Below are 17443 nucleotides of genomic sequence, written 5' to 3'. Positions count from 1 at the left end.
GTTCAAAGCATGATTCATGAGAATATGTAGTAGTAATGCTTTGAACTGCATATAATTATGATGAAATAGTTCCCCAAATAGGACATCAAAGGATAAAATTGCAACAACCATTAGTTTCACCCACCAGAAAATGACCAAACAACATTTCAAATTTTCAATTTTGTCAATTTGTGACCCTAGTACACAAGAAATAACACATGCAAGCCAGAGCACCATTCAAACAAAAGAACCTAGAACTTCAGTACACTGGACATACCAAAATAATAAAACTAGGAAACTGATAATTTAAAAAAGAGTTTTGTTTTCATATAGTGTTGTCGTGTAAAGATTTTTACACCATTCATCAATTGGAAAAGTGTGTAATGAACCTTATAATTCAATTGAAGGATTCCATTGGCATCGGGTTTCGTGAAAGACCCCAAAGAACCTGAAACATGAATAAAATCAGTTGCTTTCAGGTGTTCCGTAGCAAGCTCTGCCACATTGTGCCACATAATCAGAAACAACCTGGTTTACAAAACGCATAGCATAATGTACGTCGTTTCGGTCACAACGTCCCAACTAAAGCAATAATAACACTTGGCAAATTTCCATTGGAAAAATAATAATTACAAAAGGGTAACCAGCCAAACTCTCCGGAAAGGGTGATGCTGTCACAAATTTAGTCCTAAAATATATAAAATACAAATTTTGGCTTCACACTTTCATTTTCAGGACGAATTTGGCTAAGAAATTAACTTAATTTTACTTATATACTTGATTCGATTGAGAAGTAAAATTACAAGTAATGCTTTATAGTAGCATTTAACATTTGTTTTATTTATTTATTTTAGAAACAATTTTAGCAAGAATAGCATCGTTAAGATTTAATGGCAATGACATTTTTAGATTTGAATTCGAATATTGTTAAACTAGTAAAGAATTATCTTATGATACCATTCAATACTTAGGTCCGTGCGTGCGTTCTGTGCAGTTTACTTTTAACCTGTAGAGGATGCAACTTCCACGGTGACTCTATCTCTAAATTACTGATTACGTATTGATTATTATGTCATCCAAGTGACACATAATAATAATATTTCACAAAATGTAAATTAATAGTTACTATTGTTTGAGTTTCGCTCCGTCCACGGATTGAAAAAAAAAAAAAGAACGACCATTGACCCAAATAGTTCATGGGAGAAAATTGAGTTATTTGGACCCTGGAGGATTGACGAAAAGAATACGCATGCTTTATTTATCACAAGTAGAGATGAATACTATATGGTACCATCAGGAAATTCTTTGACACTTAATCGAGATATTAAGGAGGAACAGACTATTCCAGCTTGATACTGTCAAGAATTTCTTATAAGCATGGGAACAGGTTCATCTTTGAAGTATTTTTTCCTTCTTCCAATATTATTCCATTGGAGCTTCTCTGATTCCTTTTATTGAACATAATGATGCCAATTGAGCTTTAATGAGTTCTAATATGCAACGTAAGTCCGAAAAATGCATTGAAAGTCAAAGCCATGGACAGTGAAACATGCATTATATTACTGACATAGTTGGAAAATGAAAATATTAGCACAACCAAAGCCCTATAAAGAAACAACGTAGGTGTTTCCGATGTTGTTTCTATGGCTTTACAATGTTCTAATTTCTACTAATTGGAACGAAATGAATCCTTAACCTTTACGTTTCACGTGATATGACCATTTTCAACAATAATATCACCACCACTCTCTCAAATGCCTCTTTCTCGCAAACCGCTTTCTCCGTCGACGTCCACCGGAGCCAAGCAAATCCCCGGCGGCGATTTTGCTCCGGCGCGGCGATTGACCAGGCAGAGGAAGCTCCGGCACCTCACTAACCAAGACACTGGCTTCTTCCATTCCGATGAGTTTTCGTTTCTTCCGGGTTCGCCGGAGTTTCGCTCCCACGGCGGTTCCGACCACCGGTCGTTCTCTGCTCTGCCGCAACCGCTGCCGCTTCCCGAAGCTCCGTTGACTCGTCGAGCAAAGTCAATCAGCTCCGGTTGCGTACATCGTCGTCGCCTTTCATCTTCGGTAGAACAAGATGGCTTTACTATTTCGAGGTAAAAATTGCTTCATGATTGAAAAGGCTTTATTCTCCAATTCAAACATAAATAGAAAAGAAATTAATCTAGAACATATTTTGTTGGAAGAAGAATAACGGTCGAAAGAAAAAAATAATATATTTTCTATCTACCTCTTTACATTTTTTATTACATAATTTACTATATCTATTGGTTTTTATCTTTGTAAGATAATAACTGTTTACTTTTAGGTCCTTACCATCCCAAACACACACACGTCCATTCCACAATCGGCTAGAGTTTATCGTGATTCTACAGAAGAAAGAACTGTTTCCTTTACAAATGCATGTTCCGATATCCTTTGCAAAATGTATGTCGGTGGCAAAATGAAATTTGCAAAAATATCTTCATTCTTTCTATTGCGTTCAGTTTGCGGTGGAGCATTGGATTTGACCTCAGAATTTTTGCATAACAAGTTGGACTTGAAACTGAACATACTCTTTAAGTCCTTACTAATGCGCCCTACACCATTTTTACACCAATTTTATTACTTGAAAAGACTCATAAATTTACATGTTATAAAAATTATATTATTCATTAAAAAAAATGTAAGATGGGTTGTAGAGTGATTAAGCATGGAAAAACTATTGTGAAATTATGTTCTGATGTCCTGTTATTGGTGAATGAGGCAGTGCGAGAATGTGTACACCGTTAAATTACTGGACTGTTTTCTAAAGAATTGATGCTCTTTTTTGTTAATTTTTATTTATGACTTTTTGTATGAAATTTTATCTATAGAACTTGTTTTGATTTGTATGTGGTTCAGTTATTAGCTTTTAATAGAATCAGCATTCAGCAACTATGCTTTATGTTATGCCACTTGTTAGATTCGTTGCAATGACTTATCTCCCGCCCAAAATTATCAGGAACACAGTGTATCAAGATGCAGTGACAGTGAACAGTTTTAGCTTCAATCCGAAGATTGAAGAGGGATCTCAAAACCATAAATTTTTGTCCAGGGTGTGCCCTGAAAATAACCTTCTGGATTCACATCCCTTACCCCTTCCACCTAGAGCTTCATCACCAAAGCAATTATCTGTTGTGCTGCATCAATCAAGAATCAAGCATCACGCTACTGAAAATCTGCCTTCAGTGAAAGGTCGATGGCAGAAAGGAAAACTTATTGGACGTGGTACTTTTGGAAGTGTTTTTCATGCAACCAACATGTATGCATTTGATTCTTATTGTTTTGCCATTAGCTACTAGTTTACAATCGTCGGCTACAATGCCCTTTTGTATAGTTACTCATGTGCATTATTTTTATCTAACAGAGAAACTGGAGCCTCGTGTGCCATGAAGGAGATCAGTTTAATTGCTGACGATCCTACATATGCTGAGTGCATTAAACAACTGGAACAGGTTCTTCCCTTAGTTTTTCTATATGTGGTATCTTGTTGCAAAATATGGCTGTGAGAAAACAGTATTGAGCTTATGGTAAGAATATGCCAGAGTTGACATCATATAACACTTTTTGATTGACCCTACTAACTACGGCTCTACAATTTTTATTGGAGTTAAACACCTAACACTGCAAGTTAACTTCTAATGTGAATGGGACACGAAAGCTGATTTCATAAATGTTCAGGAAAAGTTGGAATGTTATAGTTGGAACATAGCCGGAATGTTGTTTTGACCCTTAATCTTTTATAATATCGGCAATGGACTTTTAAGTCTTAACTTATTTCCATCTTTTCCCCTTGTCAAGTTTTTTTTCTGTAACTTACATCATGTTTTCCAATTCATTGTTCTGATAACTAGTATAAATAATCCAAAATTTGATTTCTAAAGAGAAAAGCAAAGTAAGGTAAATAGAAACCAATATTAGGATGATAAGTTTGTACTGAAGTGATATTCAAATAGGGGTTTACAAGATGTACCTTGTCACCTAGATTTGTTTTCTAGAACTATTTTTGCTCTTCAATCAATTGCTCTGTCACTGCAGTTCACTCATGCTTACACACAGTACTAAAATTTGTTTTCTGACTCAAACTATTTTTTTTGGTCTATGATGCTGTCGCACAGTTTCTGAAGAACATTGAATTTCAATGCATATTTCTATTTCTCTAGATCATTATATTTCCTTTTCCATTGTGATTATGTTTTACTTTTGCACATTCGCCAAATGGATGATGTTTAGATTGTTATGCTTAAAAGTTCCTTGTTCCAGGAAATCAAAATTCTCGGTCAACTACACCATCCCAACATAGTGCAGTATTATGGAAGTGAAACAGTGAGTTAATTGTTGGTTGTTAAGTTCTTGTTCCAAGTATAATCGATACAACCTAATGAAAAATTAAGGATATTTGTGATAGTAAAATAGATGACAACATTTTTAAGCATATGTATTTCAGGTTGGCAATCATTTGTACATATATATGGAGTATGTCTACCCGGGATCAATAAGTAAATTTATGCGTGAACATTGTGGAGCTATGACAGAATCTGTGGTTCGCAATTTTACGAGGCATATTCTCTCTGGATTAGCTTACTTACATAGTAACAAAACCATCCACAGGTGACAAGGATGTTTAATGAAAGCAACCATTCTATCTTGCTAATAAAATCTGTTTGAAGTTTGTTAAAATGGTTGAGTTGATTTTTTTTCTTTAGAGATATCAAAGGTGCAAACTTGCTGGTCAATAAATCAGGCATTGTGAAGCTTGCAGATTTTGGGCTGGCGAAAATTGTAAGTTATTAAATTCTATACTTTATATATATTCTTTTAGTTAGGTAGATGTATAGCTGTTCTGCTGATCTGGTTATAACCACCTCATTCATCTTAGTTATTTGTTTTTATTGTCTGCATTATTATTGAAGATAGTGTCTTTTACTTCCGTTTCTGGTGGTCTTGCTATCTGACCAATCTGATTTTTCCAGCTAATGGGGAATTCATATGATCTTTCTTTTAAGGGTAGTTCTTATTGGATGGCTCCAGAGGTATTTTATTGCTCGAATCATCTGTAGTATTTTTGGATGGGTAATGACATGCCCCTTCTGACTCTAATTTGTCCATTTGAAGGTCGTGAAAGGTTCCATAAAGAACGAATCCAATCCTGATGTTGTCATGGCCATTGATATATGGACCTTAGGGTGCACCATTATAGAAATGTTGACAGGCAAACCTCCTTGGAGTGAAGTTGAAGGGGTGAGCACATTCTTATGCGTGTTGACTCATTATGGTCAAGCCTTGTGCATGTAAAAATTGTTTAGTTTGGTGGGAGGGGAAGCAAAATGGAGTGCTACACAAATTAAATATATTATCCTTACAACATTAGTTAAGAAACCAAAATGAAAAAAGTATTTAAGAAAGTTGTAAAAAAAAGTCACGGACAACATAGTGATGTATATTCTAAGCAAGGCATTTGACCAATCCTCCAGGAACACTGGTTAGCATTGACCTTAGTGATATATATTCTGAGCAAGGCATTTGAATATCTTTGCATTCCTTAGATATCCTAAATCTACATTTTAATGACCTAATTGTGTTTTATTTGTTAGCCTTCAGCCATGTTCAAGGTACTGCTAGAGTCCCCACCCATACCTGAAACTTTATCTTCAGTGGGAAAGGATTTCCTCCAGCAATGTCTCCAAAGTGACCCTGCAGATCGACCATCTGCGGCAACGCTTCTTAAGCATGCCTTTGTGCAGAATTTGCATGGTCAAGGTGTTATAGTTCGTTCACAATCATATACAAGAGGAGACCTAGGACAAGGAGTAAGTGCTAATTTTACTTGATGAATTCCTCCATGTGGATCATTGACAAGGTCCAAGGACATGATCACCATGAAAAGGAGTGCTAGTAATAAAGTTTCTAACACTTTTATTAACACATTCTTTTTTACTAGTTGAAATTTGTATAGGTTTTACTAGTTTGAGCATGAGACCCTCTATATGGGGTATTGAATCCACGTATTTAGCGAGATTTACATGAATTTAATCCAATATAAAAGTGTTAGAAAGTGTCTTGTTAGCATTTTTTCCATCACGAATAATAAATTTATAAACCAGCACTTGCTTGGTGTTAATGGAAAAAGAAAGAAAACAAATTGTTATAGGGATGAATCCTTCTTATGTTGTTCGAATTGTTTATGTTCTGTAGGGTAATTCAGCTAGTCCTAGAGACACTACCAAAAATAGACGTGGCATAATGCAAGCCTCCAATAGCACACTTATTCTTAACAAAATTCAGAAATCAATCGGGTATTAGTTTTGCACATCATAAATGTTAAATTTCATAGATATAATTATTAATTGGTGTCTGATTGAGCTTCATTATCTTTCTTTCTTTGCATTCGACCGCGATCCTTCCGAACAAAGCAATGCTAAGGAGTCTCATCATATTAGACCTTACCATCACTCTCATGTTCCTGAAGTGAACATTCTTCAATCTTCATTGGAATCCAGCACCCTCAATTGCATGTCTGTTGCAAATTCCAGAAACGTTTCCACCGTCACGAGAATGATCACGAACTTCTGATTCATGTTACCGTAAAAAAAAAAAAAAAAAACTTCTGAAGCATGTCATCACGCTTAAAATTGGAGGGATGAATGAATTTTGCAAAAATTCAACTGCAGAATTAATATTGCAGGGATTTAGGAGCTGGCCATCCATGAAGTTAGAATTTTTATTTATTCAATATACTCAAAGATTGCGAGGTAAAAGATGTGATAAAATTCATATTGGTTTGTCGTAACTAGTAAGTACTATTTTTTTTGTACATGATGATAGTGAGGCTCTGCTACTTATACTCTGGCAAGAAATTCACGTGTAAATATACAATAATATAAATTGTACGATTTTGGTAAACCATTTTTTTTTACTTTGATTTTTTTAATATTCGATATTTAACTTGATCCTATTGTTGGCTTGTTTTGATCGGATTGTGTTTGAGTAATTTTTTACTTAGGTAATATTTATCACAAATACTCATATTATCATTTGACATATTATGAAGCAACATTATACTACATTGAATTGTATTCAACTCAGACTTTTTAAATAGGATTATAAGTTTGAATTTTATAGATAAAAAAAATCATGCTTAAAAGCTGAGAGTTATACTTACTCTATATTATATATTATTTTATATATTATTTGTGGGAGTCGGATGCACTTACTCAGTTTGTCTCATGATCTATCATGTAATTAAAAGTAAAAATAAGTAAATAAAAAGACAAAATATGCTTCGACTTTTGCTTCTTGAAAATGGAAAAAGTAACCTAGCCGACCAATGATATTGAATACGCGTATATCACATTTCTACAACTTGTCACATGATGCTTTAACACTTTATATAATAATTGGCACATTCAAACCACGTGGCAAATTTGAGGATAAAAACATGAAAAATGTTTATATCTTCACCTCAATTTTGGGTAGATAAATCATAGGAAAAGAAAGAAAATTGAAATGAAGCTAAAAGAAAATAAAAGAAATAAACAAATTTATGTATTCATACTAGCTATAATGAAGTTGCATATATTCTTAAGATATTTTTTTATTGATAAATATTAATAGTTAATTTTTTATTAGTATTCTTAAGAAAAAAAATCAAATTCATTATCTTTTTATATTCTTTTAATCATTCAATCAATTTTATATCACCTTTAGACTTGACTAAGACACTTGGCCAGGACTTTCTAAAAAACAGAACATTGCAATAGTTATGTAAGTTCCTACTCTTTAAAAATTTGTTATAAGTGTCACTAGTAAATAATAGGGTGCAAGTTTTTATTGAAATGAATCGTAAAGAAAATAACAAACAAATAAATTTATGTATCCATTCAAAAAGTTGCATACATTCCTAAGTATTTATTTTTTATTGATAAATATTAATTATTAATTTTTTATTAACATTCTTAAAGAAAAAATCAAACTCGTATCTTACAATTTTTTAACTATTCAATCAATCTTATATCATTCTTTAACTATGGCACTTACTTGATCGTGACTTTCTAAAAACAAAATGTTGCAAGTTTCACTCCGCTATCATACTCATCATGTGATAGATACCAAATAGTTATGTACAGTTGCTACTCTTTAAAAAATTGTTATATGTGTCACTAGTAAGTCATGGGTTGTAAGTTGTTAAACCATAGGCCCCTACCCCGCCACTAGTATGCTTTACTACAAATGTTTGTGCAATAATTTGTTTGTTTTGGGTTTGATTTATATAGGCTTTATCGTTATAAATTTAACAAGCTCCAGATTTCATGGATGTATGTTAAATCTTATACTAAGATTTTTGCCCGGATATATATGATGAGAACATTATTAATTAACTATTACCAAATGTGAATCATGCATGCTCGTTGTATATGCACTTTATACCACAATATATGAGTGAAACGCGTAGAAGGTAACAATTAATTTTACACTTTAAAAGGTTTATTCAAATTGTTTCTTCCAAGCTCAGCTAGATTATATGTACTTTAAACATGAATTTGAGCTTATCTCTAATGTGATCATAGTTAGAAGAGCAGGAAGAGGTTACTTACAAGATTGCGACATTCAAATTGATTGGTTATTATAATACTTATTTTAATCAAAATGATATAATTAAAATAAATAGAGAAAGTTTGAATTGTTTCGTTCAATAACTTTTATCCAAAGTAATATCATATTATATATATAAAGAGAGAAAAAAGAGGTTTATGTTGGTTGGTTGAATTATATTTCATTTAGTTTATAAATTGAAAGTGATTTATATATAATCCTCTTGTGATTATATTAAGTTTTATGTTACAACTTTTTGTATGATAAAACATTTTACGGTCATCATTTTCTACAGACATATTAGTAATGTGCTTGGGGTTAAGTATTTTCTTGTCGTCAGAGGAATATAACATTAAAAACATAAAATGAAATGGATGTCATGCGAGTGCTTACATATGAATTTATGCAAATTAGCTTGATGCTCTTAAGTCTTAGTGGATCGATCTAAACTCTGAAGAGCCAATAATCCAAGTTGGTTAAATGATACTCCTTCCGATTATATATATATATATATATATATATAATACTTATTAAAAAAATTAATTAATTTTATTAAATTATATATATTATTTTTAATTAAAAAATAAATATTTTTTCTTAATTATTTTTTATTAGAACTTCATATAAACATAAAAAAGTTTTTATGTTAGTTAATAAAAAATATTTTAAAAATAATCTCATTAAATAAGATATAAATAATTAAGATTTTCTTATATTAAATAAAAAATTTATTATTTATATTCAAGATTGAAGGAGGTAGATATCAATTATATTAATCAAACGAAATTATTATTATAAGTTGATTTAAATATTTACATATACCATTCGCTAAAAAAATTTACATATACTAATATTTATAATATCACTTAATAATCAATTACTACATAATTAAAATTTATAATAATTACATATGAAATAGTAGTATGATATTTAAATTGATTTTTAATTAATCAATAATACAAATTTTACACTGAACTGTTCCCCTTATGGGTCCTGAAGTCCAATAATAACTAAACCACATAAATTCCCTTAATAAATCATGAAAAAAAAAACATTAATATTTGGATAATCCCTCATTAGAGGCCAAGTTGTCAGAAAACGAGGAAGACACGTACCCTCTCACTTCCCTCGCCACCACGTCCCGCATCGCATCCCAAAACCCCGCCGGCGAAACTCCCCGCCGCTCCTCTCCACGGCCACAACAACCACTCCCGGGCGGCGCCAGAGTCAACGCGGTCAACGGATCATCCTCCACCACCACGTCAGCACCAAAACGACGCCGCTTGAGCGTGGCGTTCCAGTGGTTCTTGACGGCATTGTCGGTTCGGCCCGGTAGCATTCTCGCGATGGTGGCCCACTTGTTCCCGAACCGCGCGTGCGCGTGTAATATAACCTCGTCCTCGCGCGTGGAGAAGGGTCGGTGCTCCACCGTTGGACTCAGTTGGTTACACCACCGAAGCCGGCAGGACTTCCCGGACCGACCCTTAATGTGACGGCTTATCGAGGCCCAGTTTCTCGGGCCATGGGCCTCCACGAGGCCGGTCAGAATCCGATCCTCCTTGGCACTCCATGGGCCTTTTATTTTGTAGCAAAAGTTATTACTATTTTTATTTTGATTGCTTTGTGGGGTGGACTCAGAAGCAGAAGAATAAGAAGAGGAAGATGATGAAGAGCAGCGTTTCATTGCTTTCATCTTTTCTTTTTTTGGGGTTTGTTTGTGTTTTAGAGTGTGACACTTAGAAGAGTGATGGTTGTCGGGGAAGTTATATATATGGAGAGGGAAATGGGTAAGGTTCATGCATGCACGAGTTGAAGGGAGTTTCTAGGAAACTGGGGTGAGGGATTATGTAATTTATTGTCTGGGAGAACTAAGTTTTCTTTCTTGCTGGCTGCCTAGCATACCTAATTCATTTAGGTTCTAGTTTTTATTTATTATTTTTATCAGAATAATAATACATCATTTTTTATTTTATTTTAAACATTCAATCAATAATCTTTTGATAATTTATTTTTTTCTATCATTTCATAAACTTGATCTGTATCTTATTATTATATTTTTTTTTCTATCTTTTTAAGTGTTTGATAATATATTGAGTGTAAATCAAGCATTTTGCTATTCCTATTGATTCTGATTAATTTGGGTTTGTCTTCCCTTTGTTTCTTTGACCTGTGTGTCGTTTTTGTACTATATATTCCGTAAACATCTTTTCTTATTTTCCATTAATTAATCATTCTCTTTGTCTTCGTTAGTATATATATTAGATATGGATATAGTTGTTACTTGTTAGTGAAATTTTGCTGCCTCCGAGTACTGACAGACTCACAGGCATCGAGAAATTTAAATAAGGATTTTTAAATGAAAAGTTAAAATATTTTTCATTTCGTAAAATATTATGTCTTATTTATAATGGTGAGATAGTTAGTGTTTTAGCCTAGGTTTGTGTAGGTCAAATTTGATATGTAAGTTTTATGATTATAATCAATTATTATATAAAAATGTGAGTATATCATATAATTAAAGTACGTAAATATCAAATGATTTAGATAAAATTTATTAACTTTTTATAAAAGAATGTTAAATATGTCTCGGTGTAATACTTGTCAATGTAACAAATAAACATAATTAAAAATTAAGAATAATTTTTTAATCTTAACACGATTTTTAAGACTTTAATAAATGAAGTTTGTGTTAGAGAGTATTCATTTTAATTTGTAATCAATTGATTTGAAAGAAGAGAGACAGTGACAATTAAATCCTTTGAGGGGAAAAAAGAAAGAAGAGAAATTGCAGTTGAATGAAAAACAACTCGTTGATTCTAGCCAATTTCAACTCTTTGAGGAGTGCACAAACTCTAACTTATAGCACAGTTCAGTACAAACATTAATGTTGGCAGTAAGTAATGACAGGCTTTGAGAAATTTAGAAAAAGATTTTCAAACCGATCGAAGTTAAAACAATTTTCATTTTTAAAAATAATTTACGCCTTAAAATTTTAAAATATATAATATTTTCTTTTTAACAATATTGAGATACTTTAGGAAGCACGCAAATTCCTACTCTTATTTCGTCCCCACTTTATTGCGTAGACTGATTTAAATACCCTTACGTAAGGTTAGAGAAAAAGTACAGTGAATGCTAATTAAATATAAAGGAGATTTAATTTGTATCCAACTTGTCTTGTGTACGTCTTGTTGTGAGGGTTTGGCTTAATACCAGTTAGATTAATTAAAACAGAGAATTGTGTGTATGAAATATTCATGTTAGAAGAGATTATTCTCTTAAATAATCTTACTATTTTGATCGATTAATTCTTAGTATCCATCTCGGAGATATATTCTCGTGTAAAATTTGTGACAAAAAATATGCACAATATTGTTTTCAGATATAAAAATCTAATGAGAAAATGCATTGTCAGGAGAGAATAGTTCACGTACAACAAGAGGACAACAATGTACATTGCGTGATATATATTGGATGGGCCAGATATAATTATTGCATGAAATGGCCTGAAATTGGAGCATGATATTGTTGATTTCAATTCGTGTGTATTGTCCCATAAAATATAAAATAAAAAAGGGATTTGAATTTCTGTAATAAGAGATTTTAGCGTGACGGTGGAATCTCTTGTGTCTCCTTCCAACCCCTTTGCCGGGTGGGTAGGTCCTACTCAATTTCACGTGTGCTAACTGTTGACGGTGGTTGATCTTTGTTGGAAACTGAGGGGATTAACACACTATAGATACATTCTTGAATGTGTTGGATAACTTTATTTTATTTTTCAAACAACAAAATCATAGCATGTCATTGATAATATATAGTATCCTGAATATAAGTAACTACGAATTTAACTTGTCGTGTAACACATCTTAACTGAGTTTGTATTTGGAAAATATGAAGAATGGCAGCTAACTGAGACTGTACACTTACCTTTAACACCATCTACAACGGATTTGCAATCCATAAAAAAAAATCAACTTGCTGAAAACCCAAATCAGAAACCCAGTTTTGATAGCTTGAAAAAGAGCCAAAACTTCAGTCTCTACAGCTGGTCTAGAACCATAAAAAAAATAAAAAAATCCACAACTATTAGAATAAATTACAAAAATGAATTTGATATCATGTCTAATATAAATATCCATGATTCATAAAGATTAAATAATGGCACTTGGACAGTGAAAATAAATTAAACAAATAAATGTACAAACACATCTAATCCAAAACTTTGCAAGTATTAGATAATAATACTACTTGTAGCCAGTTGCCTTATTATACCAGGATTTAATCACACTGGAGACTAGAGAGGTATATATCTTTATGCCCCGAGCAAATTATACCAAAAAAACAAAAGTTGGTACAGATTATACAAGTAAATTTAATAACATCCCATCTAAAAGATTAGCATTTTGGTTGAGTGAAATTTTTCTTACTTATATAGTAGTATTATTTAACTATCCATTTTTATCCAATGAAACTTCTTTTACCAACATTTACAGCTCCAACATTATTATATATGTTCTTCGTCTGAGAGTCACCGCAAAGTTCCTCTTCCTTCTCATCATCACTACTTTAGTTGCCTTCATGGTGAATGGAACTAACTGAATCCCAATCTGATAACGTTTGGTACCCTCCTTAGACTCTTGCATAATGTCATTCATACAAAAAAAATTTAATAAATTAAATTTTATAATTAAAGAAAAGAAATAAGAAGAAAAGTTTAATTAAGAAGTACTTATATAAAACATGGGATGTAGTATAAAAACAGGAAAAAAAATCATTGTAAAAAGTTTTCGAAAAACTTATTGTAAATATTACACTATTTTATTTATTTATGAAAATGACGATAAGAAGATTAGATAGACTAAAATCCTGAGTATATACTACCTAAACCTTACCACTAGATTCACCCAAGTGGATTGTCTCTCCTCCTCTTTTTCTGTGTTCTCACTCTCTCATTGACATTGCAAAATGCCCCATGAAATCCATTCAGTTACCTATCATGTATATATTAGGCCAGTGGGTAACTATTCAGCTAGACAAACGTGATTACAGAAACGAATGATGAAGAATATATAGAATAGACCTTTTCATATATGTGGCTACCATGGTCCTATGGGATTATCATATCATATCTGCTTTCTACAAAAGGACCCTATGTATTCTCTGATGAGTTGCCACTTTAGCCCGCTCTCATAGAGAAAAAAAATCCATGCTGTTGAGAAGCATGTATTCCATATATATGTGCTGTGCATGCCCAAATTTAAGTGGGCATTTAATATAGGGGATACAAATACAATGTATAGGACTATAGGTTCCACCAAACCACCCTTTTAGTCCAAATCTGAACTACGGCCCACACACTCTCTACATAGAGCATGTGTATTTTGAGCATGACATTGAAAGATTTCTTTCCCATTTTAGAACACAAGCCGAACAAATAAAGATGTGAGGATTTTTTTTACAATAATTTTGAATCATGTGTTATCTTTTTTAAGTTTTGAGATATATATTTAAGATGTGCGTATAAAGAAAGATCATAATTAAGTAAAAGATAAAATGAAAAAATATGAGTTCAATCCCTGTAAATTATAATAATGGAAGTCTTTTGTAAAGTAATAAAATTATTTGTTCATACAATACTTAAATCTTAGAGCTTATTAAACCTTATTCATTCTTTATATATATACATTCACATTATTTTCATTTCATTTATAGTGAAACATAAAATTTAAAGTTTATCTCACTTTTTATATGATAAATTTACAAACTTAAAAATAATATAATATTTCTTTTATCATAACTCAATGCCAAACCACCCCATTCTTATAAATTAATTTGAGTCAGATTGACAATATTTTTTAAAACCTAAACTAAACTAACTCAATTAAAAATAATTAGTTCAAATTTAGTTTTATTCTAGACCTGAACTAATTTAACTCATAGCACCCCTAATTTATACCCGTATATATATTGTACAGCATTTCTTGTTACATGTTTAGCAAAAAAGCGAGCGGGATTTGCAACGCGTAGCTTTAGATTTTTTCCTTTTTCTTCTTTAATTTTGAAACATCATAGCATTGGCCGGAATTTCATCTCTCTTTGATTTTTCGTTGATAATCGTTGAATTTGTATTCAATTAATTCCTCGCTGAATGAACGATAGACTCTCTGGTGTCATGGGTGGGGTCAGTGACAATGGCTATGGAGCAACGATGAAGAGAGGAATTAATACAGATAGGAAACTGCTGGTGGTACGTGGTGGGAATATTCACCATTCATGTAACATCACCTATCTATTTTATATAATTTTTTTATAATATTCTTTTTTCTATGTATGTTAAAAGATTTCACACATTAACTAATGAATTGTTTAAAATAATGCATATAAGTGGATATTGATTTTTCTATATAGTATTTTTTTAAAAATTATATCAGGTGTCATGATCTCAAAATTTATTCTTTTAAAATAAAAATATATGATGTTAAGTTCAAAATATATGCCACAATTTACAAATATATACTGGTGATGAAATTTATTGGAAGACTAGGATATTGTGCAATGATAATATCACCGTGTAAAGAATTCATTTTCATATAAGTATAGGCAACTCTAATTCTAGTTTTTTTTAGGTTGAGTTTAAGTTAAACTATAAAATGATATGAGAATCTATTTTAGTAGTAATTGTTGAACCTATTGAATTGAAGCATTCTAGGATGAAGCATTTTGTAAGTGGTTCACACTCTATCATTAACCATTGAATTGATCTCATTATCACCATATAACTCCACATCTCTCACAGAAAACTTTTCGACCACCGTTTGTCGTCATCAATGGTGATTTTTTTTTTTTATCTTCTTTCCTCGCCGCCTCTACCAGCCCGAAGACTTCATCTTCTCTGACACCAACACCCATTACGTGTTGATCACTAGTCATGGATTCAGATCTATAATCACTTTTTTTTTTGGCCTTTTCTGCACACACATGACTCCCTTCCACTGCAACCTCCATTGAGCACGCGATTGAAGATGATGCTGGAAAGGGTAAAAAAGATCTGGTGTAAAAGGACCTATAATAAAATGATTCATTTGATGGTTAAAAATCATGCATGCATGGCCCATTTTAGATCACCTATTAAAGTGGTTCTGGTTCACCCTACCAATGACCATTAATCATTTCTCTCTCTTATTTTTTGTAAATATTTTTGTTGTTATACAAATACAATTTCACTATTGGTATGTAGCCAGGATGCATGGGTGCTAATGTTTCACAGCTTTGGATAGACGTTGTTTTGATATATAAAAAAATTAAATGGGAAAAAAAATTCGCATTCAACTCAGCAAGTAACAAGTAGGTCATTCTATTATTGGCCTTGCAGGAATGCAACAGGGCGCAGGTCATTTCATAAACAGACATATATACCACTTCATGAATGCAGCATGCAATATTAAAACTTCAAATCTTAATTGATATATAGAATGACTATTTTAATATGACATAAAATGTTTTTTTTAATATAATAACTATTTCATATATTTTTAACGTGACTCAAAATCGAAACATATTTAATATTTTGAAGATATAAAAAAGAATATTTTGAAAACAGTATAATTTATGAGACAAATGCTAAAATAAAAGATTTTGATATAAATCTCCTGAAGATCGAACAAATCAGGGAGAATGTAACCTGACCTCTCTATATGTCAACCATAACACAAGGGTAATATTGATACAGTGTACATAATTAGTTTGAATAAAAAAATAATTTAATATATATTCATACGGTGTAAAATAATTTTATATTATTATTTAATCATAAATTATAGTTTAAATTATTTTAAAATAATTATTTTAAAAATTAATAAATTTATCATACATAATAAAATATGATTAAAATAATTATTTTAAAAATTAATAAATTTATCATATAGACTATATAAAACTTTTTATATTATAAATAAATAACGTTTTTTCTCATGTAACCTTTTTTCTCCTGGTGCATACCTTTTTACTTTGAGTATCTTAATTGTAAAATAGTATGCTACCATTAATTTCAAATAATTTGATAATAAAAAAAGTTTATTATAAGTGATTTATATTTAAATATTTTTATCTTAAAGTAGGTTGATGAAATAAAATTTATTCAAATAACACCAAAAGTATTTTTTACTTGATGTTGTTCTTATAACAATACAAATTAAAAGTACTAACAGAAAACTAAACTTTTATAACTAAGCAACTATGATGTTGCTTTGAATTGAAACTCAAATTACTGGCAAATATAGCTGAACAAAATATTTTGAATGACAACCAAACATAGTAGCCAATTAAATTAAATTTACAGGAATAAAAGTAAGTTTGAGGTGATCTAAGCTGATCCAAACATAGATACATCGTTTTTAGTCAGCTTAAAAGTGATTCCGGTTTTAACAGGGAAGGCGGTGATTGAAATAGAATCACAAACCTATTTTGCTTTCTTATGTTTTCCTTATCTTTGGGACAGTCAATTAAATACAGACTTATTCAAATCCATTATTTTTAGAGGAGTACTTTATGAATCTGGTTTGGTTAAACACATTATTTTAAAGTAGATTAAATATTTGGTTACTTTATGAATCGGTGGCTTTAATTCAAATAGTGACTCATATTAGTTTTAATCCTCTAAAAATAATTTTATTGCATTTGATCCTTGAATTTTTTTTTAAAAAAATTTAATTCATTTATTTAACTTTGGTAATATATTTTTTTGTTAAATATAAGATATACTTCACCTATTGTAGGCAATGTACGTAACTGTGACTCGAATTGTTACAGTCAATACACATGTTATGTTGATGTTTTTTTTTCTTTCC

The 17443-nt window shown here is 31.4% G+C and overlaps 2 protein-coding genes across 4 annotated transcripts; one reads left to right on the top strand and one right to left on the bottom strand.

The window, feature by feature from the left end:
- Positions 1-1178: 1178 nt before the first annotated feature.
- On the top strand, positions 1179-6921 carry LOC114392776 (mitogen-activated protein kinase kinase kinase 5-like). Of its 3 annotated transcripts, XM_028354000.1 has the most exons (11): positions 1182-2080; positions 2968-3267; positions 3373-3460; positions 4269-4331; positions 4453-4616; positions 4712-4787; positions 4979-5038; positions 5121-5246; positions 5600-5815; positions 6201-6301; positions 6419-6921. In XM_028354000.1, exons 1-11 carry the CDS (start codon positions 1734-1736, stop codon positions 6576-6578), a joined length of 1701 nt encoding a protein of 566 aa, XP_028209801.1. In that variant the 5' UTR covers positions 1182-1733; the 3' UTR covers positions 6579-6921. The 3 variants fall into 3 exon arrangements, with proteins under 3 accessions (XP_028209802.1, XP_028209801.1, XP_028209803.1); XM_028354002.1 differs by lacking the exon at positions 6201-6301 and having other exon boundaries at positions 6419-6536; XM_028354001.1 differs by lacking the exons at positions 4979-5038; positions 5121-5246 and having other exon boundaries at positions 1179-2080.
- A 2580-nt stretch (positions 6922-9501) lies between these two features.
- Positions 9502-10456, bottom strand: LOC114393061 (transcription factor MYB25-like). The gene has a single exon (XM_028354321.1). It carries the CDS (start codon positions 10393-10395, stop codon positions 9652-9654), a length of 744 nt encoding a protein of 247 aa, XP_028210122.1. The 5' UTR covers positions 10396-10456; the 3' UTR covers positions 9502-9651.
- Between the last annotated feature and the right edge of the window lie 6987 nt (positions 10457-17443).

The sequence above is a fragment of the Glycine soja genome, chromosome 17 (genome assembly GCF_004193775.1).
Source record: "Glycine soja cultivar W05 chromosome 17, ASM419377v2, whole genome shotgun sequence".
Taxonomy (NCBI): Eukaryota; Viridiplantae; Streptophyta; class Magnoliopsida; order Fabales; family Fabaceae; genus Glycine; species Glycine soja.
Note: the sequence above shows the minus strand (reverse complement) of the source record. Positions and strands in the feature narration are given on the sequence as shown.